General features: G+C 46.2%; 1 protein-coding gene across 1 annotated transcript; it reads left to right on the top strand.

Annotated features, from left to right (window-relative positions):
* The first annotated feature begins 1568 nt into the window (after window positions 1-1568).
* Window positions 1569-15592, top strand: METTL13 (methyltransferase 13, eEF1A N-terminus and K55). Its single transcript, XM_022560129.2, has 8 exons — window positions 1569-2079; window positions 3472-4231; window positions 5509-5708; window positions 7157-7352; window positions 9840-10007; window positions 11316-11531; window positions 13764-13895; window positions 15111-15592. Exons 1-8 carry the CDS (start codon window positions 1927-1929, stop codon window positions 15383-15385), a joined length of 2100 nt encoding a protein of 699 aa, XP_022415837.1. The 5' UTR covers window positions 1569-1926; the 3' UTR covers window positions 15386-15592.
* Window positions 15593-22831: the final 7239 nt, after the last annotated feature.

Here is a 22831-nt window from a genome sequence, read left to right as displayed (position 1 = left end):
CATTATGTACCAAGAACCTTGGCAATCTAGGAACCTCTTATTAAAATAATATCTCTAAATGCATCAAAATACAGAATTACAAAGGAAGGAAATTTATAATGCTATAAAATATTTTAAAAGAAAATCTGTGATACACTAAGATATATTAACTCATTAAATAAAATCTAGCGCCAGGCCTAACATCTACCATGATTTTGAATTAGTAATAGCATGAACAATATTTCAAGATATCTATGGTTGTAATGTGATATGAAAATCTTAGTGATTCCTATCACTAGAACTGCTGAGGGTTTTGGGGGGCTCCATTTATAGTTGAAGAAAATGCTAATATCTGTTAGAGATTACTGAAAATAAAGATGTAATTTCTTTCCCATCCAAGTTCACAGACCCTCTGAATTCTATCCATGGTCTTCAAGAGTTCCCTGATTTAAGTATTTCATCCTCTTTGCCAAACAGTGGATGGCCCCAAGGATACTAAGAGGTTTCTTTCTTTTTTTTTTTTAATTAATTTATTTTTTGGCTGCTTTGGGTCTTCGTTGCTGCGCGCAGGCTTTCCCTAGTTTCAGTGAGCGGGGGCTACTCTTCATTGTGGTGCGCGGGCTTCTCATTGCAGTGGCTTCTCTTGTTGCAGAGCATGGGCTCTAGGCGCACAGGCTTCAGTAGTTGTGGCTTGCGGGCTTAGTTGCTCCACGGCATGTGGGATCTTCCCGGACCAGGGCTCGAACCTGTGTCCCCTGCATTGGCAGACGGATTCTTAACCACTGCACCACCAGGGAAGTCCCAAGTACTACTTTCAGATGACATCCGAATGACAACCTGAGGAGGCCAATTACCAAAATGAGCCTTAAGTTTTGCACATTGTGCTTTGAGGCAAGGAGGAAGAGGGAGAGGACGCACTTCTGAATAACTGGTTGTTATTCTTTTCCCCTGAATTTCCATGTTGTTACATTATTAACAGTGAAACCCTGGGAATTCTCTGGCAGTCCAGTGGTTAGGACTAGGCGCTCTCACTGCTGGGGTCCCAGCTTAAATCCCTGCTCGGGAAACTAAGATCCTGAAAGCTGAGCACAGCTAAGTGCTACTTTCCTCCAAATTAAACCTGAATTGTACAAGTAAAGTGGTTAAAGTAAGGCGGGGGTGGGGCGGGAGATGCAGAAGATAGAGCTGGGCTGGGCAGCTTTCTTCTGCTATGGACTGGCTCTACTCATCCCTTGCCTCACTTCCTTCTAATCTACAAGTCTTCCTTTTCCGAGGCCCCCCTCCTCCAGTGAGCCCACCGCCGTCAGCGCTCAGACCTTATGTGGCTCGTGATCAGAATGGGAGCTCAGAGACGAAAGGAACAAACAGCCCGGGGCCCGGGAGCACTCTTCCAAGGCTGGAAAGCCCAGAGCTGAGAAGGCTGCCCCCGCTCGGTGCTCCGACGCAAGCCTGGGACCGGGACATCCCAGCTCCCGCCCTGCCTCCGGCCCGCCCCGCTCCGGCTCACGTAAATAAAAGCGCGGCGCCTGCGACGAAGCCGCCGTGAGGCGAGCGCGTTGCAGCCAATGACGTGCCAGGACGAAAATCACTGACCAATGAGCTGCTGAGATGGTGTGGACAGCCAACCAATCGCGAAGCCTCGCACCCGGATATAATTGCCGGTTCTGAAACCGAGCTCTGAAAAAGTGTGAGGGCCTCCCCACATGGGTTTGGGGCTTTGGGATGGAACAGGGGGTGAGCGTTTACTAGGTTCAGTGCCTTACGTGTGCGGTGGGCGTGTAAGGATCATCTCTTTGGGTTTTGAGTGAGGGACAAGTCAATGTGGCTGTTTGTCCTAGGAAAGAATTCCCGCTGCGGTGTCCCAGAACCAGCGCGTGGGGAAACCCCTCGGATGGTACCGCACAGGGAGTAGGAGAGTCTTGAAGACGCAGCTCGAGCAGTGGGAATATGAATCTCTTACCTAAAAGCCCTAAGGAGTTTGGCTCCATTGACTATTGGGAGAAGTTCTTCCAGCAGCGGGGAAAGAAAGCTTTCGAGTGGTATGGAACCTACCTGGAACTGTGCGGGTTGCTGCACAAATATATCAAGCCCAGGGAAAAGGTAAGCGCGGCCTGGCAGCCCTGTGTGTGCCCTGGAAGGTAGGAACTGATAACAGAAATCCTGCACTTGGTAGACGGTGCCAGGCGTGGGGGGCCCTAAACAGGCCCATATTTTCAGGATTCCATGCAACATTCTAGCTAAAAGGTAATTACAAAGTATCCTTTTAAAGGTTTTCAGATAACAGAGCTTCCACCCCCAGATCATTTCTTGAATTAATAACCACTGGAAGAATGAGTGAGGTTATTAAGAATAACCTCACTTCTTTAGTAGTGCAACCTAGACATCTCCTCCTAGTGAGGAAAGTGTGCTTTTCTGTCACTGTGCATCCCTTTGGAGCTGGCAGCACCCGTGGCTTTACTGATAAATGAATCTGTTATCAAATAGTTGTTGTGGGCCCACTGACTTTCAGGTACTGTGTTCAGCCCTTAAGCCACACGAGCATTAACATATAAATCCTGGGCACGTTCCAGAAGTGAAAAGTGCCAAGTACAGTAATAGGAGGTTTGATAGAGGTGGAAGTAGGGAAGGAAGAAGGGTAAAAAACGAAGATTTTAGGAGGAAGCTTTAAGAGTCAAACCTTATGCTGTGTGTGTGTGTGTGTGTGTGTGTGTGTGTGTGTGTGTGTTTGCTCAGTCATTGAGTTCTCATAATAAACTTTGAGGTAATACACGAATTCTACAGATGAGGAAACTGAGGCTCTGAGAGCCAGTTTCTTGCCCAAGATCATACATGTAGTAAGTGGTCGTGTGGGGATTTAAACTTAGATCCACCTAGCTCCAAAGCTTATGCACTTGTCATTGTACGATGCTTTTCCAGAGATGGTGATATCAGGGCAGAATTTTGAAGGATCAATGGGAGATTCCTCCACAGAGAGGGAGGCAGCAACCTGTGTTTTAAGTTTGGCTTCAGAAAACAGCAAAATATCGTGAGTTGGAGCCAAAGGCATGAGTGGAATAGGATTATGCCAGACCTAGGTTTTCAACAGTAAAACAAATAGGAGATTTCAGTTATAACTACTGTATTTGGATTCTGTGACTTCCTATCAATTCTTGAATGATAAATTCTTGATTAAGAGAAAAGAACAACCATGATTAGTTTGTTCCTGCAGTTGATTAATAAATGCTTGATTCAGAGAAAAGAACAACCCTGGTTAGTTTGTTTCTGCATAACTTGCATTGTTATAGTGGAATGTGGTTTGTTACTAGTGAGTTCTTCTAATCAGTGGTGTTTCAAGATGGAGCCTAGAATCCACTTTGTAATGGTGCTCTCTCATGGCGTAGCATCTTCGCCCTCTGAAAACATACAGCAGCCAGGGTGAGACTTGATTCCTTGAAGTGTCTGAAGCTCATTCCTTTGCCTTGATCACCTCCATCTTGTTTTCTTTCACCCTAGGTGCTGGTGATTGGGTGTGGTAACTCAGAGCTAAGCGAGCAGCTGTATGACGTGGGCTATCAGGATATAGTGAACATTGACATCAGTGAGGTCGTCATCAAGCAAATGAAGGAACGCAATGCCAGCCGACGGCCCCAGATGAGCTTCTTGAAGATGGACATGACACAGATGGAGTTTCCCGATGCCTCATTCCAGGTGGTGTTGGACAAGGGCACCCTGGACGCTGTCCTGACAGATGAGGAGGAGAAGACCCTGCAGCAGGTGGACAGGATGCTGGCTGAGGTTGGCCGTGTCCTGCAGGTGGGCGGTCGCTACCTCTGCATCTCCCTGGCTCAGGCTCACGTCCTGAAGAAAGCAGTGGGTCACTTCTCTCGGGAGGGGTGGATGGTGAGGGTGCACCAGGTGGCCAACAGCCAAGACCAGCTGTTGGAAGCAGAGCCTCGGTTCTCCTTGCCTGTCTTTGCCTTCATCATGACCAAGTTCAGGCCGGTCCCTGGCTCTGCCCTTCAGATCTTTGAGCTGTGTGCTCAGGAGCAGGGCAAGCCTGTGCGGCTGGAGAGTGCCGAGCGGCTGGCTGAGGCGGTGCGGGAGCGGCAGCAGTATGCCTGGCTGTGCAGCCAGCTGTACCGCAAGGCCGGGCTGGGGAGTGTGTCTCTGGACTTGTGCAGTGGGGACACGGGGGAGCCACGCTACACCCTCCACGTGGTGGACAGCCCCACTGTGAAACCATCGCGGGACAGTCATTTTGCCATTTTCATCAGTGAGTTGGGATTGCTCCCTCTCTTCCCTGGAGGGGGCTGGCTTGCAGGGGCTGGGGCTGGGGCTTTGGCGGATGGGTATGCCTTGGCTGGTTTTATCTTGCAGGGGGCGGTGCTTGAAGAGGTTAGACTGGCCAAGGCATGAGGAAGGGGGAGCTGCCTGCTTGGATTTGAGGTTTATTTCTTCTCATCTTCCATTGCAAAGGCTTGAAGTAATATAGATACATTTAGGCAGGTCACGCATTTGTAGAGATGTTAGTCACTTTGTAACAAGGAGTAGTGGAAGCAACTGGGAGTCCCAGCCTTGTAGCCTGTAAGCTGTGTGACCTGGTGAAGTTTCTGTGCGTCTCTGCTGAATTCAGAGGCAGTACAGAGTAGTAGCTAAAAAAGTGAGCTCTGGAACCAGACTATTTAGTTTCCAGTTCTGGCTCAGTCGCTTCCTGGTGGTATTGGACAAGTTAGTGTTCTTTCTGTGCCTCTGTTTCTTCATCTAGAAAGTGAGATCTTAACTGTGTAATTGTGAGAAGTGTAAAAGCTCTTTGAATGGTGCCTGGCACATGATAAGTTTTACAGATGTTAGTGTTATTATTGAAAGGGGTAAATGATACCAGATTCACCTTAGTAACGATCAGAAGAGGTAGTATGAGGAAATGCTTTCAAAAGTAGAATATTCTAGACAAACGTGAGGTGGTGATACATCATGCTGGTAATTTGTTCCCTGACATCGAATCCATTTTTCCAAGTATTGCCTTATCCTAACTGTGCACCTGTTAGAACTAATAGCACAGAGGATACAAGCATGGGGTCTGGGGCTGGACTGCCTGGGGTTGAGCCCTAGCTTCACCAGTTACGAGTTGTGTGAACTTGGGCAAATAATGTAACTTTTGTGTCTTAATTTCCTCATTTATAAAATGGGAATAATAATAATACTCCCTGCATCTTGGGCTGTTGTGAGGATTTGATTAGTTTCTGTTTGTGAACTGCTTGTAATAATGCCTGGCATTAAAAAGTGTTAGCATTATTGCTATTTTTCTTGCACTAGGTGCTTGCCTCCCTCCCCTTACATACACGCTCACACTTTTCCACGCTGGGTCCTGCCATGGGTCTGATGGCAGCTTTGCTGTGGACATTGTTGACTGGGGATTGATAGCCCCTCAGTAGGTCACAGTTGGAAGGGTTGCTGGGCTTGGGTAGGGGCTGGCTCTCTGCCACGTGGGGCATATTGGTTGTGGGCTTGAACTTTTCCCAGGACTCCCTGTCAACAAATGCCTCTTTCTAGTCCCCCAGGGTCGGGAGACCGAGTGGCTCTTTGGCATGGAGGAGGGCCGGAAGCAGCTGGCAGCCAGTGCGGGCTTCAGGAGGCTGATCACAGTGGCCCTTCACCGAGGTCAGCAGTACGAAGGCATGGACAGCATCCAGGCCGAGCTGTCGGCCAGAGTCATGGAGCTGGCCCCGGCCGGGATGCCCGCCCAGCAGCAGGTAACAAAGCTTTGGTAGCAGCTTTCAGGGTCTCTGGAGAAGTCATATTAGTAGCCAGGAAGGCAGAGGGTATCTTGGCAGAAGCTGGGACTAGGGTCTGTGACCCTAGCCTCTTCCTGGAGGGCATGTCAGCAGCTGAGAGCTAAGTGAGCAGAAGTTATATCCCAGGCAGTGAGTAGAAGGTGAGCGGTTGCCGTTACTGAGAACCCCAGTAGCATCTGTGCCTGTGGGGCCACTCGGATGGCATGAAGGAAGTGCTCTCCACCTTGCAGGCTCCAGCTCTGTACACTGCAGCTTACTCAGGCTGTATTTCTCCTAACTCACTTTGCGCAGGATTTCCTTGGCCATTTTGCTTCTTAGAACCATCATTGTATCAGGTGGAATGGGAAAGGGCCAAAACAGCTCAGCTTCATTTTCAGCATATTAACATTGCTGGTCTGATGTTCCACTGGGAAGGAAACTGAAGGTTTTTGCCAAAATGGTGATATGGTATTATCAGTTGATGCCATCTGTCTTGTACTATCCTGCTCACAAGACAGGGTAATTGATAGGTGACTTTACTGCAAGGGCTTTATAGAAAGGAGTTTATCCTTCTTGATAGGTGGGAAAGACAAGGTACCTGGAAGCTTGATGCTGTAGTAACAGAACTGAAAAGAAGAACCCAGGCTCCTGGGTTCCCAGCCTGTGGTTCTGCCCACTAGGCTGGCTTGTGCTTACAGATGAATATGTATTTGATGCTTTCTGGAAGACTCTGAGGTTGGTGTCCCATCAGAGAGACCCAGATCCTGTGGGGAGGCTCATTTGTGACTTTCTCTCAACAGTGCCTACATCTCCGCAAAGTCAGGAGTCCCTCATGATTATTAAATACTCTTGTAAGTCTTTAAAAAGAAATAAATGTGAAGGTTGGGAAGGGAGTGGAAAAGTTTAGGGGAAAATATATTTTTTCCTCCTAATTTTTTCTTCTGTTTAGAAGAATGCAGAAAAAACTTGAGAATAACTGGGGGAAGGGAGACACTTCGCCAAATTTGGAGTGGTTACTTTCCCCATGGATTTTGATATCTTTATCCCTATTCAGATTCCTTCTCTCATGATTCTAGTCCCTTCATGAGGCTTCCTTCTAGCTTTCATTGTCTTGGACTGTTGAAAGTCTTTTTAAGGATTACTGTTGAGAAACTCATATTTTTCTTGTGGAGAACCAACTGCATTTCACGAATGGTTTGGGGAATCTTTAGTTGTTCAGTTGGTTTTCGAAAAGGTCAGTTAAACCTTTTGAGATCTAGTCAAACGCCCCAGAAGAATACTTTAACAAAATGGCAAATCTTCGGAGTTGTTGCTGCTCAGAACCTTGGTGTGGGGATTCTTCACATACACACAAAGGGAAGGGATTATAATTTCTCGTATTTCTCAGTTGAGCTGGTGTTCTCACCACATCTCTGCTCTTCCTTCAGGTACCCTTCCTGTCTGTTGGTGGGGACATCGGGGTCCGGACTGTTCAGCACCAAGACTGCAGCCCTTTGAGTGGCGACTACGTCATCGAGGATGTGCAGGGGGATGACAAGCGCTACTTTCGGCGGCTGATCTTCCTCAGCAACAGGAACGTGGTGCAGTCAGAAGCCAGGCTGCTGAAGGATGTGTCTCACAGAGGTGAGGCATCGTGGGCACAGTGGTGGGGCCCACGTGGACGTGGTATGGACAATTTGGGGTGGTCAGAAAGACCTGGGAGCTTGGCGGAGCTGTAGGACAGACCCGGATACCTGTGACCAGAGGCACACGGCTCTGTGGGTTGTCCTCTTATCATCTGGGCTCTTAGGGTGTGTGAGTGGCGATGAACAGAAGGGAGGCTGATGTTCTGTTCTTGAGCAAAGCCTGACTCTGCAGTGATAAGGAGCCGGGGTGGTGGTTTACCAGACAAATGTGATCATCACTTTAACGCCTGCAGTTCAAAGACCACGTGTTTTACAAGTTGCTCCATATACGTCTGTACATTAATTCAGTAGGCCTGCCCTCCTCCATGGGGCCACCTCCTAGCACCTGTTTTAGAGGGTTGTACAGTTGGTGGGTGCCCTAGAGGTCACCTAGTCTGGTAGAACTTTCTGCAGTGAAGGAAATGTTTAATACCCAGTTAGCTGCCCAGGGTGGCAGCCATGAACCATATGTGGCTACCGAGCACTAGAAACATGGCTGGTGTGACTAAGGAACTGAATCTTTAATCTTTTTTAATTCTGATGAACTTACATTTAAATTTAAATGGCCACAAGTGGCGCGTGGCTACAGGTGTCAACAGGGTAGATCTCTACCATGTTCTCTCTTTTTTAAAAATTAATTAATTAATTTATTATTTTTGGCTGTGTTGGGTCTTCGTTGCTGTGCGTGGGCTTTCTCTAGCTGTGGTGAGCGGGGGCTACTCTTCGTTGTGGTGCCTGGGCTTCTCATTGCGGTGGCCTCTCTTGTTGCAGAGCACGGGCTTTAGGCCCGCGGGCTCTAGAGTGCAAGGCTCAGTAGTTGTGGCACACGGGCTTAGTTGCTCCGTGGCATGTGGGATCTTCCCGGACCAGGGATCAAACCCGTGTCCCCTGCATTGGCAGGCGGATTCTTAACCACTGCACCACCAGGGAAGCCCCCCACCATGTTCTCTTTTAAGTGGTCTCCCAGGTGCTGCTCAGAAACACCCACTAATGGGGAGAGCAATTGTTTGTTTATTTTCTTGGGGCATTATATGTTTGTATTATAAAAATAATACTTACTCATTGTAATCAATCACAGATCACATGTATAGAGTAGAAAAATATTCCTCCCTACCGCTTCTCCAGTATAACTTCCCTTTAGAGGCACAGAGAGTCAGGCTTGGAATCTGAAATTGGCTCTCCTGATTGCCGGTCATTCCCTTTGCCTGATGATGCTGTCCTGTTGGCAAGGCCATCTGGAAGGAGGGTGAAAAGAGACAATTCACAACCTCATGAGGTCGTGGGTTTGCCCACAGCTCAGGATCAGGTTATTCTCAGCAGGATGGTCTCCTCTTGAGGGGTGTCCCCTGGTCATGTGCACCCATATTTGTTGGGTTCCTGTGCTGTCATTGGGTCACTTGGGCTGCAGGTTGGTTCAGTTTCATCTCACTGAGAGCTCAGTAAAAGTGCTTCAAAGAACATTTTGCCCTCCAATTTGGGTTTTGGTTTTTTTCTCCACTGTTATCAAGCCTTCTTAGTATCACTTAATTCTTAGGGGAATGATTTCCCTCATGGAAGTATTGGTGAGCAAGAAGAAGAATGTGTTAAAAAGCAATTTAACATCTCTGAAAAGCATGCTGCCACTTACATTACAGTGCCCAATGGTGCAGCTGGTCCCTAGGAAAACCCCAGAGCCATCTGTTCACTCTATCCTGGAGCAGTTGAGGGAGTAGGTAGAGGGAGAGTAGAGGGGCCTTTTGTACGATTTCCCCCCTTCTGTGAACATTTGTGATGTCCTTGTCCAATGGGGTGGTATGAATTACTGTCTGTGTGATGTAGTAGAAAGGTGATAGCTGCTGCAGACAGGTAATCCCAGGTTCAAATCCTGGCTGCATTCCTACTGATTTGCGCCCGATTAATAACTCTTCAGATCTTCAGTTTTTCCATCTGCCAAGAATTAGAATAAGAGCATTGATATAGGGTTGTTTCAAAGCTACAAGAGTAAAAGTCCTAGTATAGTAATTGGCATAGAGGAGGTAGTTAGAAACTAAGTCCTTTTTCCCCTAAAAGAACTGATGAATAAACTTCTCACCTGTTAGTGGCTTTATATTTCCCAGAGGAGAGGTACTCCTCACTTGAGTTCTCCCAATGTTCTGAGTTTTGGGGTGTTTCTTTGCCACTTCCCTTTTCTGACTCTCTGGTGTATGTTAAATATTTAACAACCGTCTCTTTGGGGAAAAAAGCCATGATATGCACTGTTTGCCAATTTCTGTGGCATAAAAATGGCCACCATGGCCAAATTTCAAGCCACCAACATGTCAACCAGTTGACAAAATTCCTGCATATTTCACAGTTGGGTTCTCGAGTCTCATCAAACCAGTTGCAGCATACTGCTGCTGGTGTGCCTTACTTTCCAAGGAGTAGTGTACCACGCATATGACTTCATTCATCTCTGTCTGTGATCTAGCCCAGAAGAAACGGAAAAAGGACAGGAAGAAGCAGCGGCCTGCTGATACTCCAGAGGACCTCCCTGCAGCTCCGGGGCAGTCCATTGATAAGAGTTACCTGTGCTGTGAACACCATAAAGCCATGATTGCCGGCCTTGCCTTGCTGAGAAACCCGGAGCTGCTCCTAGGTGAGGGGGTCGCCACTGCCTTCCACAGGAGGGGACATGTAAGATTACAGAGGTAATCAGTGTCAGCTGCCTTGCAGTTTAAGAACCATGATTATAGACCAACAGATGCACATATAGTCATGTCTGTCTTATTCCCAACCATCTTCTACATTCATGAACATCCAAATAACTTTTCCTTCAAACTCAAATTGTTTGAAACAGCTACATGTGCTGATACCTAAATTTTTTTCCTCTATTCATTTATTTTAAAAATCAGTGTAAATAAACTATACTCAGTTTTAAAAGTTAATGTATAAAATACATTCAATGAGATCTGTAAAGTATACAGATCTTAAGTTGTTCAGCTTGATGAATTTTTGCCCATGTATTTACCCATGTAACCAGATGGAATATTTAAAAATCACATCTCCGGAGAACTATACCTGTGCACTTTAGGAGAATTTCTGGCTTTTCAGTGATGCATTATTTGAGTACTAGATGTAATTCTATCTTGAATTTCTACTTAAAAAAACAACAGCATAGTATAGATAGTACAGTCATAGCCTTATCACTAATAATAGGTTTGGATCTGACCACAGTAGCAAAAATGTTCATGATTCTGTCTACTCTTGTAACTGTCTTCACCCAAAGTCCCTAAGTATGTCTTACTGGAACACGCTGTACATTTGATCTATCTTGATGTTGATGTATATCCCTAGAGTCTCAGGTCTTCCATTTAATCCTCAGGGTCTGTCTCCTTTTGGTGATTCTTTCTTTTTTCTTACCTTCCTTTCATCCCCTGTGGTTGCTGTGGTTTTTCTGTGCTTGTGTGTAGGATTTGGGCCTTTGTTTTCCTGTGGTTTCTGGAACTTGGGTGGATTGCCCTCACTTGGTGGCTGTGTCTGAGAAGGCAGTGTGGCCTTTGAGTTGAAAGCTGAGCAGAGGGCATCACATTTACACTCCCTGTGATCATAAACAAGATGTTGGCCATTGTCCCTCCCGTTTCCTAGAGGGGTTTAATAATGCTTATGGTGGGGGTTATTGCTATAATGTCAGCTGAGTGCTTTGTGATCTTTAAGGGGCCATAATAATAATACACTGGTTCATCTTCTGGATCTAGTAAAGGAAGGATTGTGAGGCCAGGGTTGAGTTTTCAGATGCTAAATTGACTCCCGAGTTTCTAGGAAGAGACAAGGGAGGCCAGGTCTCTAAATCTTGTTTCCCCTGGGCAGCACCAACAGTCTGACTCCCTCTTTCGCCCTCCCCAAGTGTGGTACAAAACTTTACAGTGAGCAGGTAGTAAAACAATGCTTTTATTCTTTATTACAGAGACCCCACTGGGATTGTTGGTGGTAGGCCTGGGTGGGGGCAGCCTCCCCCTTTTTGTCCACGATCATTTCCCAAAGTCCTGCATCGATGCTGTGGAGATCGACCCCTCCATGTTGCAAGTGGCCACTCAGTGGTTTGGCTTCTCCCAGAGTGACCGTATGAAGGTCCACATCGCAGATGGCCTGGACTATATTACCAGCCTGGCAGAAGAAGAAGGTACTGCTATTGGAGAATTTGGAGGGGTGTTGAGGGAGGATTGATCCAAGGGTGTCAGGCCTGCAAGGGCCTGTAGAACTCATCTCTGAGAGGGCAGCATCCACATCATCCCAGTTCGTTTGTTCATTCATTTGTTGATAGTTATTCAATAAATATAGAGTGTCAACCACATGCTCAGTACTCTTAGGGGTTGGGCTATGGCAACAAGCAAAACAGACCGTTTCCTGCCCTAATGACGCTAACAAACGAGTGGGCTTCCCTTCTGAATCTCTTCTGACCCTGTAACCTTGCCACTTTCTCATCATCCCAAGAAACCCAGAATCTGTATCTGAGTGAGGAAAAGGGGAAGAAACGTTGGGGGTGTGTGTTGGGAAGTTGTTTTGTAAATCTTTCAGCTAGAGGTGAAGCCAGAAACAGAGCAAAACAGCATTCATGTAGATGAGTGGTTCTAAACCTCAGGGACAATGTCCGCAGGCACTTTTTTGTTGTAACCATTTTGTTGTAACCATTTTGTTGTAACCATTAGGTACGGGTGTTTCTGGCATCTAGTGGGTAGAGACCAAGGGTGCTGCTCAACATTCTACAATGCATAGGACAGCCACTGATGATAAAGCATTATCTAGCCCAAATGTCAATAGTGCTGAGGTTAAACTATGATGCAGGTGTTCGTGGGAATTCCAGTAGCCTTGCTGCTACTGGAATTAAGGCTCCATTTTGCTATAATAATTTGTATCCCAGACTTGGACAAAAGGCATATTAATGTTTTACAATAGCTCCCCTGATCCTTCTGCAGCTTAATATGTAGGCTTCTGATGACTGATGCTTTGAAGAACATGAGCCCCTCAGGGAGAATTCAGTTAGGTTGGTTCAGTCCTACGTGAACCTGGGGAGCCCAGGCCACACACCCTTCCAGGTCTGCTCATTCTATAATAGATGCTCTGGTTCTCGCTGGGTTAGAGTATCTTCCAGGAAGGGTGTGGCAAAACGGGTTGCCTGGGATAAGTGTTTTGGTGCTGGGATGGACAGATGCTGTCTTATGTAATAGCAAACTGAACTTAACTCTATCAGAGTTTCACAGGTTCACTCTCTGAGGCTGGGACCAGTCTGGGGGCCCAGGGTTGATACATGTGAAGCACATAAAACAGTGCCAGGCACATGGTAGGTACTCAATCCATGATGTGCTGCTGTTGTTATTACCTTTAAGTCAGTTTTGAACAGCCCTGGCCTTCGTCTTAACAACAACCTTTCGGATTGTTGGAGGGTTCAGTGCCACAAATGTGGGCCTTGGTTGTCCTTGGACTTTGATGAGCCAACATGTTCTGCTCTTGAAGAAACCAAAATCAGATCTGTGCTGTGAACAGTGATGGACATGCTGTAGTCCTAAGTAAATACGTATTTATTGAATAATCATTAGCACTGTCTCGAAGTTTGCCCAAAACACATCATTAGTATCGCAGGCCTACCCCTTGTAAAAACTAACATTATAGTAAGGAGTGGATCAGATTCATGGTCAGTTCTTTCTCACTCATTGAGCAAAATCAGTTCTTTCTTGAGCCAGTAATTGTTCAAGCAGCTAGAAAAGATATGCTAACTTTAATTGAGAACACTTTCTCCTAGGAGGCAACATATGCTGTTTCCAGAGTTAAGTTAAAGTTACCATTTGCAGGGTCAGCCCTTAAAGGCAGAGGCAGCTGCTTTGTCTAGATCAATGGTTCTCAACTCTGACTATATTTCGAATCACCTGGGGAGCTTAAGAAAAGTACTCGGAGGCTTCCCATCTCCCCTCCCATCTGTTCCTTACCACCCCAGGGTTTTAACTCTGTTGATTAGGAGTGGAGCCCAGATTCTCTGAATCTTTAGAATTTTCCCATTTGACTCTAATGGTCTGTCAGGATTGAAAATCATTGGTATAGATGGACTCTTAACCAAGCAGTACTCCTGCTGGAGTGGACCCCAGTAATGTGTGTCTGTGGAAAGGGCTTTAAAATGTGGAGGAAGAAGGTGAGATGGAGGCTCCATCTTAGACGTGGAGTACTCACGGCAGAACGCTGATGACGTGTCTCCTCTGGACTGTGACATTAGTGCCCTTATAAGCAAACCACATCCTCCATGCCATCCTTCTGACTTAGCCACCTGTGTCCACCACAGGTCACGGAGGAGATGTGGTGGAGGAATGTAAATGGTGTTATTTTATCCAGCAGAGACAAAGACTTGTTTGCTTCTCTTTCCCAGCACGACGTCACTACGATGTCATAATGTTTGATGTGGACAGTAAGGACCCAACCCTGGGAATGAGTTGTCCACCCCCAGCGTTTGTGGCCCAGCCTTTCCTGCAGAAGGTCAAAAGCATCTTGACTCCTGAAGGTATGAAGAGCAGAAGGTTGGGGAGGGAGAAGGGATGGGCCCTTTAAGGAAATTTTTCTTTTTAATGAAAAATGCACGTATCATAAGTGTGTACCTTGATCGGTTTCCCCAAATTGAACATATTCATTTACCAGCACCAAACACCAAACATTTCCAGTGCCCCAGAAGTCCACCTCTTACCTCCTTTCAGTAACTTGTCCCCTCAAGGATAACCACTGTCTTCACTTCTATCAGCACAGCTTAGTTTTGCCCATACGGAATGTTCTCTGTTTCTTTCACTCAGCATGATGTTTGTGAGATTCACCCATAGTGTTGTGTTGACACTGGGTGATACACAATTTATTTCTCCATTCTGCTTTTGGCATTTGGGTTGTTTCCTATTTGGGGCTTTTATAAGAAGTGTTGCCATTAACGTTCTAGTAGATGCTTTTAGGTGAAATGTGTGTGCAGGTCTGTTGGACATAGATGTAGGGCTATAATTGCTGGATCACAGATTATGCATATGTTCAGTTTTTGTAGATGCTGCCACACAGTTACAAAGTAGTCGTAGCAATTCACATCCCCACCAGCATGGGGCGCTAGTGACCATTTGAATTCTTCCCACATGCCCTGGACTGGGCAGTATGTGATTTCATCTTCATAGCAGCCTGTTTTCAGATGAGGAAACTGAAGTAGAGACTTGCCACGGTGACACAAGATAAGAGCTAGGGCTCCAACCCTGATCCTTGTGACTTGAAAGCTGGAGCTCTTAATCCTTATGTTCACTGCCTCCCAGGTATTTTGATTTGGCTAAGGTACTGTGGTGAACAGAGTTGATTTAGAACGCTTAATTGTCACCAGTGAAGGCATGTGATATATATGTCAAGTACATAATCTCTCTGTGGAATTGCTACATTCTTACTTGGGGGTATTAATTACTTCTTTCTCAAAGCAATCCTTTGTGAAACTGAAGCATGGAGAATGGTAACATTTGTTAGCAGCACAAAAGAGCAAGAAATTAGCTTGAAGTTTTCTCATGGTTCACACATCCCCCACGCTTTTCTCTTCCTGCCTTTGTATGCTGTGTGTTCTCTGCAAAGTCACTGCCGCTGTAGGTGTGTTCTTTGGTCCACCAGCCTCCCTGGGGCAGGAATGGCTATATTCCTCAGAGCTGAACCCTGTCTCCAACGTGTCCCCTGAACCAGTCATTCTGACCCTTTCCTCCCCACCCTACAGGTGTCTTTATCCTCAACCTCGTGTGCCGAGACCTAGGGCTAAAGGACTCAGTGCTGGCTGGGCTCAAGGCGGTGTTCCCCCTCCTGTATGTCAGGCGAATTGAGGGTGAAGTAAACGAGATCCTGTTCTGTCAGCCGCACCCTGAGCGGAAACTTGCCACGCCAGAGCTGCTGGAAATGGCCCAGGCCTTGGAGCAAACCCTGAGGAAGCCTGGAAAGGGCTGGGATGACGCGTACGTCCTGTCAGACATGCTCAAAACTGTGAAGATTGTGTGATTGTCAGGACCAGGCAGTCCTCTCAGCTTCCTGCCACACTGACCTTGGGCTCCTGGCCTACCAGAGATTGAAGAAATATAATGCACAATACTTTTTAAGCCTTGTATTTTTCTTAGTTTCATACTCACCTGCATGTGACCTCCTGCTTGGTGAGGTTGCCTGAAGATCTGGGAAAATAAAAAAGTCCTTTCCATCCTGTCTTCTTCAGTACTGCTTGGGTTGATTGCCTTCACTTCCTTTACTGTGTCCTTGAGTAGGAGTCCCTGCTGGAGCCCCCATCAGGTGTTATGCCTTAACAAGCATGCCCCAAGCTCCTTAGGACCGGAGACAATCAAATGTGATTGCTGGTTTGCTTTGCTTTCTCCTTCTCTTGGTCCTAAAGGAACAATCTCAAGTGAGGTAGCAGAACATTCTGTGCCAAAAGACTATAAATAGAGTAGGATCATTTAAGAGAACATCTACGCTGTCTCCCTACAGATGGAACAGCTGCTGACACGGTCCCAAGTTTTTTTTTATATAAATTTATTTATTTATTTATTTTTGGCTGTGTTGGGTCTTCCATGCGGCCAGCGGAGGCTACTCTTCGTTGCAGCGTGTGGGCTTCTCATTGCAGTGGCTTCTCCTGTTGCAGAGCACGGGCTCTAGGCGTGCGGGCTTCAGTAGTTGTGGCACGTGGGCTCAGTAGTTGTGGCTCACGGGCTCTGGAGCGTAGGCTCAGTAGCTGTGGCATGCAGGCTTAGTTGCTCCGTGGCATGTGGGATCTTCCTGGACCAGGGCTCGAACCCGTGTCTCCTGAATTGGCAGGCGGATTCTCAACCACTGCGCCACCAGGGAAGCCCAATGGTCCCAAGTTTTAAGAATCTGCTAACCCACTCCTCTGCTTAACAACTTTCCTTGTAGCCTAAGCCATCTATTCTGTTCCAGTGGAGGGAATGGATGTAACTGGCCCCATGACTGCATGTGTCAGAGACTTAGCAGGCTGAAGTCTCCAGTATTGGTTTACTCACATTTACTGAGTGGCAGCTACATGCCAGACCCACTGTAAAGAGCTGTAGTGGAAGTAAAGATGTTTAAGAATTGCCCAAAACCACGAATTAGTGATAAAAATTAACATGTTCCAGGAACTTTTCTAAGTAATTCAATACACTGTCTCATTTGATCTGAGGTAAAGGATAGTTAAACCAAAACTGCATCTAACCCCAAATCTCACTTGGCCAGAAGTATCAATCTTACCTATTGAAACTGTTATGCCAGCAGTTCAGAAAATGGCTAGAATTTCACCTCTCCTAGTAGTAGTAAGCCAAGGCTGACTTAATGAGCAGCACCATGGAAAATCCACCACCCCAGCACCTCTCTCCAGAGGCCCTTAAAATGAACTCTAACCTCTTGAGGTGAAGCATATTTCAAAACTAGGTTGTCATCCTTACAAAATTTGCAGCCTGTTGAGGAGAAGGCTGTGTAATGATTTTAGATGGTATCCATTAGAAATACTAGGTCTTTTCTTCAGCCGGGGGGGGGGTGGGGGACCTCCCTGGAACTGTGTAAAGGGAAGCTAACATAAAGCTTAGCATGCCCTGCACCCCAAGGACCTCAGCTTGGGAATCCTCCACTGTTTTCTAATTTGTAAACGTATGCAATGTTAGGATAGGTTATAGAGGCACAGGGTCTGAGTTGGAGGATCTAGTGCTGTGCAGACTTTGAAACAGCATACTTGGTGGTATAGCCAAGCTAGAGAATTACCAGAATGCTGACAAAGTCTCAACTGTGTCTCTTATGAGGAGTAGTTGAAGGAATTAGGTTCACTGGAGAGAAGCCTTTGGATGTAGGAAGAGGCACTCAGCGGTGATGATAATTGTCTTAAAAATTTTGAAAGACTGTGGGTATGTAAGAAGAGTGAGGTTGGTTACACGTGCCTCCAAAGGCTGAAGAAAGACCAATGGGCAGAAATTACAGTTGGGCAGGTTTCAGCTTAATTTCCTACAAAGAGGTTTATGCTGATGGAGACCATTGTGTTTACCAGGACAGATGGTGATTCAGGCTTTTACTCAAACCCTAGTCTAACTCTGCTCGGTGTGCTCACTTGTGAGGAAAGGGTTTTGTGTGTACAAGGCAATGCCATTGGCCTGTATACCATCTTTCCTACTGGAGAACTATTAACTTTTTCTTTTTTGGGGGGGGTGGGGGATTTCATTTTATTTCATATTTTTAAAAACTGAGGTGTAATTGACACATTATATTAGTTTCAGGTGTACAACACAGTGATTCAATTGTATATATTGTGAAATGGTCACAGTATGCTATTCACTTTTGCATTGATGACAGGCAAATGGCTCTTCATGAGAATTTTGCCTGACTTTAGGCATATGAACTCTGGAGGATAGGGAAGCTTGTAAAGTCATATTCCTTCTAGACCAGGCAAGTTACAAAAGTGTAAAGTGAGCCAGGTGTGAAACAGAAAGGCTAGGATAAAGCCTGCCGTAAACCAGAGAATATATGCCCCGTAGAAAAGCAGCAGCTCTTCTTCCAGTGGAGAGTTGTTCTGCAGGAGTGCTAGATTTTTAAAAGAGAAGCCAGAAATCCCAAGTGGATGTGTGTGTGTGTGTGTGTGTGTAATATTAAAGTGTTAGCCAATCAGAACACCTCTTCAAGCCATATTCAACCAGTTGGCCAGTCATCTTCCACTACAGGGAGCAGCCTTCAGAACACTTGAGAATCTGGCATACACCCAGGCTCCAAATGAGCATAAAACAAGGAACAAGCTGATAGCTACCAATCTCAAAATTCTGGAAAAGTTCCATCTTGTGTTATGACTTACATTTTCTGTAATGGCTACTCTTGAGTGGGGATTGTCCCACCACCTTTGGGATAGTGTACAATTTAACTTCCCAGGACTGTCAGAGAACTGAATGAAAATATATCCCACGACCCACCCCACCACCACCAAGACACGTTCTGCAACAATGTAGAACTGGTGAGACTGGTTATTGTTCCTCCCCCTCCCCCCTCACACCAGTTTTTCACTGTGTGTCTCCAATCTGCCTTCATGGCTCAGCTCGCTAACTGGGCTGCTGCTTGAGTCCATCTTCTTACAGGTAGACCAGTAGTTCTCAGCGCATGTTGGTGTCATCCGATATGATAGGCAAAATAATGGTCCCCAAAGATGTCCACATCCCAGTCCCAGCAACCTGTGAATATGTTACATTACATGGCAGAGGGGAATTAAGGTAGCAGAAGGAGTTGAGGTTGATAACCAGCTGACTCTGATATGGAGATTATCCTAGAGTATCCAGGTGAGCCCAACATAATCACGAGAGTCTTTAAATGTGGGAGAGAGAGGCAGAACAGTCAGTGTCAGAGTGATGTGATGTGAGAAAGGTTCAGCTAGCTTTGAAGATGGAAGGAACTCGGGCAGCCTCTAAAAGCTGTAAAGGTAAGAAAACTGTTTCTCCAATAGAGCCTCCAGTAAGAAATGCAAATCAGCCAATAACTTAATTTTAGCCCAGTGAAATTTCTGACTTCTGCAATATAGACATATATAATCAGTTTGTGTTTTCTGAGCCACTAAAATTGTGGTAAATTGTTACAGCAGCAATAGAAAACTAATATACAGGGGAAAGGTGTGTAATAAGAACTTTTAAAATCTCGTTTGGCAACTTTCAAATATGCAATACAGTATTATTAACTATGGGTCACCATGTTGTACATTACATCCCCATGACCTGCTTTTTTTTATTTTCCGGTTGCGTTGGGTCTTTGTTGCTGTGCGCAGGCTTTCTGTAGTTGCTGCGAGCGGGAGCTATGCTTCGTTGTGGTGCGCGGGCTTCTCATTGCGGTGATTTCTCTTGTTGCGGAGCACGGGCTCTAGGCATGTGGGCTTCAGTAGTCGTGGCTCGCGGGCTCTAGAGCGCAGGCTCAGTAGTTGTGGTTCACAGGCTTAGGTGCTCCGCGGCATGTGGGATCTCCCCGGACCAGGCTTGAACACGTGTCCCCTCCTTTGGCAGGCGGATTCTTAACCACTACACCACAAAGTCCCAAAACCTGCTTATTTTTTAACTGGAAGTTTATCTTTTGACCCCCATTTTACTATCACTGCCACCAACCCCCCTCTTCCCCCATCCCTCTGCCTTTGGCATCCACCAGTCTGCTCTCTGTATCTATGAGTTAGGTTTTCCCTTTTTTAGATTGCACATATAAATGAGATTATATGGTGTTTATCTTTCTTTGCTTGACTTTGAGCTTAGCATAATGCCCTCAAGTTCCATCCTTCATGTTGCAAATGGCACTACTTCATTCTTTTTTTTTAAATGTCTGAATGATATTCTATTGTGTGTGTATGTATGTATCTCACATCTTCTTTATCCGTTCATTCATTGATGAACACTTAGGTCGTTTCCATATGTTATTATAAATAACGCTGCAGTGGACATGGTGGTGCGTATATTTTTGAGTTAGTGTTTTCATTTTCTTCAGATAAGTACCCAGAAGTGGAATTGCTGAATTGTATGGTAGTTCTATTTTAATTTTTTTTGAGGAAGCTCCATACTGTTTTCCATAGTGGCTGCACCAATTCACATTCCCACCAACAGCGCACTACTTGGGAAATTTTAAAAAAATACTTGAGCCTGGAAATTCCCTGGCAGTCCAGTGGTTAGGACTCGGCGCTTTCACTGCCATGGCCCAGGTTCAATCCCCAGTCAGGAAACTAAGATCCTGCAAGCTGTGCGTTGCGGCCAAACAAAACAAAACAAAAAAGCAAAAAAACTTAGGCCTGGGCCTCAGTTAAATCAGAGATTCTGATTTAATTGGTCTGGGATTCAGCCTATGCCTCAGAATTTTAAAAAGCTTTCTAGGTGATAATGTTGTGCAGCCAAAGTTGAGGTCCACTGAGGGAGAGGTTCTATGGTAGCTGTGTTATTGTAACTGAAAGTGGGGTCTGGCTGCTCACCGCTCAAAAGCCAGTAAAGAGGCAAGGTTGGTGGAAAGGAAAGTTTGCTTTATTTTGCATGCCAGCAACTGGGGGGCGGGGGTGGAGGGTGGGATGGTGGACACCTGTCCAAACGCTGACTCTCCCCCACTGACAATCAGTGGGCAAGGGCTTTTATAGACGGATGGAGGGAGCTATATGTAGACACAGCACAGTCAGCTCTGACAGTCATCTTGAAATTGGTCATCGGTAGTCTGGCCAGTGTCGTCTTGATTGTTTTAGGTACAGTTAATCTTCAGTTCCAGGGTCGGTTTGTTCCCATTTCCTTGAGGCCAATTCTCAGAATTGTGGCAGCTTATGTCTTGGCTAAAGTATGGTCCTCATGTAGTTAACTTCTTTCACCTAATGGGGGTTTCAGTATCTGCAAGACAGCTCACACGATATGGCTCAGAATATTATCTATAGCCCTTGAGAAGGAACTAAAGGTCCTTGACTTAATGACTAAACAATTATTATTTGGTCTCTTTTGACTGTTTTCCTTTGTTTCTGCATTTTCTCACTTCTCTGATTGAACTTATTCTTTGGCTAAAGTTTTTCCACAGACAAAAGGCAGGCGAAGGACATGGTTTGTGGGTGGGGGGAACCATAGGGTCCTGCTCCGTTTCATTATGAGATGGGGGGGAAGGAGCTGTTATTCCCATCAGTGAATATCAGTTTAGTTCTGAGATGCAAGCAGCAACAGTCACTTGATAATTGGAATATGCTCTCCCACCTTGTCTAGGAAAAACACACTGTTTGCCTTTACTCACAGAATACTCTGATATCAGATGTGTGGGTTCTTTTTCCTCCACCCTGAGCAATTCTCCACCTCTCTTTGGCACCAACTAGGGGTCATACAATTCAATTCAGATCTGACACTCTCTTCCTGGGGTTAGTGCAGACCACACAAGACTGCCCCCCAACCCCGCTTCAGACGCCAGTCTCCCCACTTCAAGTCCAGGTTTTTGCGCGTGCTTCTGACCAACTGGCTGTAAATCCAAGGTTCCCATAACCCTCTCCTTGGGTTTGATAATTTGTCAGAGTGGCTCACAGAACTCGGGAGAACAGTTTACTTAGATTACCAGTTCATTATAAAAGGATACAACTCAGAACAGCCAGATAGAAGAAGTACATGGCAAGCTATGTGGGAAGGGGTGTGGAGCTTCCATGTCTTCTCTGGGCGTGCCACCCTCCTTGTACCTCCATGTGTTCACGCACCTGAAAGCTCTCAAAACCCTGTGCTCGTGGGAGCTTTATGGAGGCTTTATCATGTAGATATGATTGATTATTAACTCTCTGTCCAGCCCTTCTCCCTTCCCCAGAGAATGGGAGTGGGTGGTGGGGATGAAAGCCCCTAGATTCTAATCATGGCTTTGTGAGCGACCCAGGTTCTTGGACTCTTTAATCAATAGAAATTGATAAGAGGCCAGATGAGGAATTCAGGCAAGGCTTTATTGGCACTAGTGCTGCGGCATGAGGGAGCCAGAACAAGTAACAGGTGTCCTTGATCGCTCCCCGTGGCCGGGCGCTGGGGCAAGACGCTCCCTTAAAGGGGGTGAGGTTGGGGCAGATCCGTGGGTGGGGCCGTAGGGGCGGCTTAGGTGGTCTGCCCATCTCCTTGGTGGTGCTGTGTGCAGGCATCATGCGCAGTACCCTGCTTTTGCTCCTGGCACCACAGAGGTGGCAGCTGGGTTTTGTTCTTTTTGTATCTTGTTAATAATTTGCCCCAACTGCTCATGCAGGCAGTTACTTTTAGTCCCTTATAGTTTCTTTGTAGTCTGTTGCTTGAGGAGCTGTTTGTCCAGGTGCAAGCACTGCAGTGAAGGGTCCCAGGTCTCAGCCTGTCTCAGCTTGGTCTTTCTGATGGCCAGCTTTCATCCAGGAGCCTACCAAGAGTGACCACTTAGAACAAAAGATGTTTTGCAGGAGTTTTAGGAGCTCTATGTCAGGAACTGGGGTCAGAGACCTATACATACATAATTATTTCGCACACCTGTGCGCTGCTGCACATGCCAGCCCCCTGCCCTTTAAGTGGATGGCAGCAGGGTGGGGAGGTCAGCTTGTGGTATGGGTTGACCTCCTCCGTGGAGCACCGTGGACACACTCACGCCATAACTGGGCCCTGGTGTGCCTCCTAAGGACTGCTCAGTGAAGGCCAAATACTGCAGAGTAAATCACAGGTAATCCACTTTCCCTCTTGTGGGTTGGCTTGCCATTTCATTTCTACAAATTTGTCAATAAGTAATGGTCAATAAGAAGCAGAATTCTTTGTTCAAAAATATTCAACAGGCATTTTTTTGAGAGTGTGTTATGTGCCAGACACCATGCTTGTGTTGAGGATAGATGCAGGAAAGAGAGACAATTCCTGCTGTTACAGGACTCACTGACAAATTGCAACACCTGGATGAGTTCTGGAACCACCGCCCCTCCCCCCATGTTAATTGTGAGGAATGCACAGAAGATGGTCAGGTGTTTGCTAAGAG

The sequence above is a fragment of the Delphinapterus leucas genome, chromosome 1 (assembly GCF_059928025.1).
Source record: "Delphinapterus leucas isolate spDelLeu-1000000601 "Yukka" chromosome 1, BTC_Dleu_Yukka2, whole genome shotgun sequence".
Classification (NCBI taxonomy): Eukaryota; Metazoa; Chordata; class Mammalia; order Artiodactyla; family Monodontidae; genus Delphinapterus; species Delphinapterus leucas.
Note: the sequence above shows the minus strand (reverse complement) of the source record. Positions and strands in the feature narration are given on the sequence as shown.

Coding starts and splice junctions, on each gene's coding strand:
- METTL13 (XM_022560129.2), top strand. CDS start 1,927: ATGAATCTCTTACCTAAAAGCCCTAAGGAGTTTGGCTCCATTGACTAT. Junction 2,080..3,471: donor ATATCAAGCCCAGGGAAAAG/GTAAGCGCGGCC, acceptor CTTTCACCCTAG/GTGCTGGTGATTGGGTGTGG. Junction 4,232..5,508: donor TCATTTTGCCATTTTCATCA/GTGAGTTGGGAT, acceptor GCCTCTTTCTAG/TCCCCCAGGGTCGGGAGACC.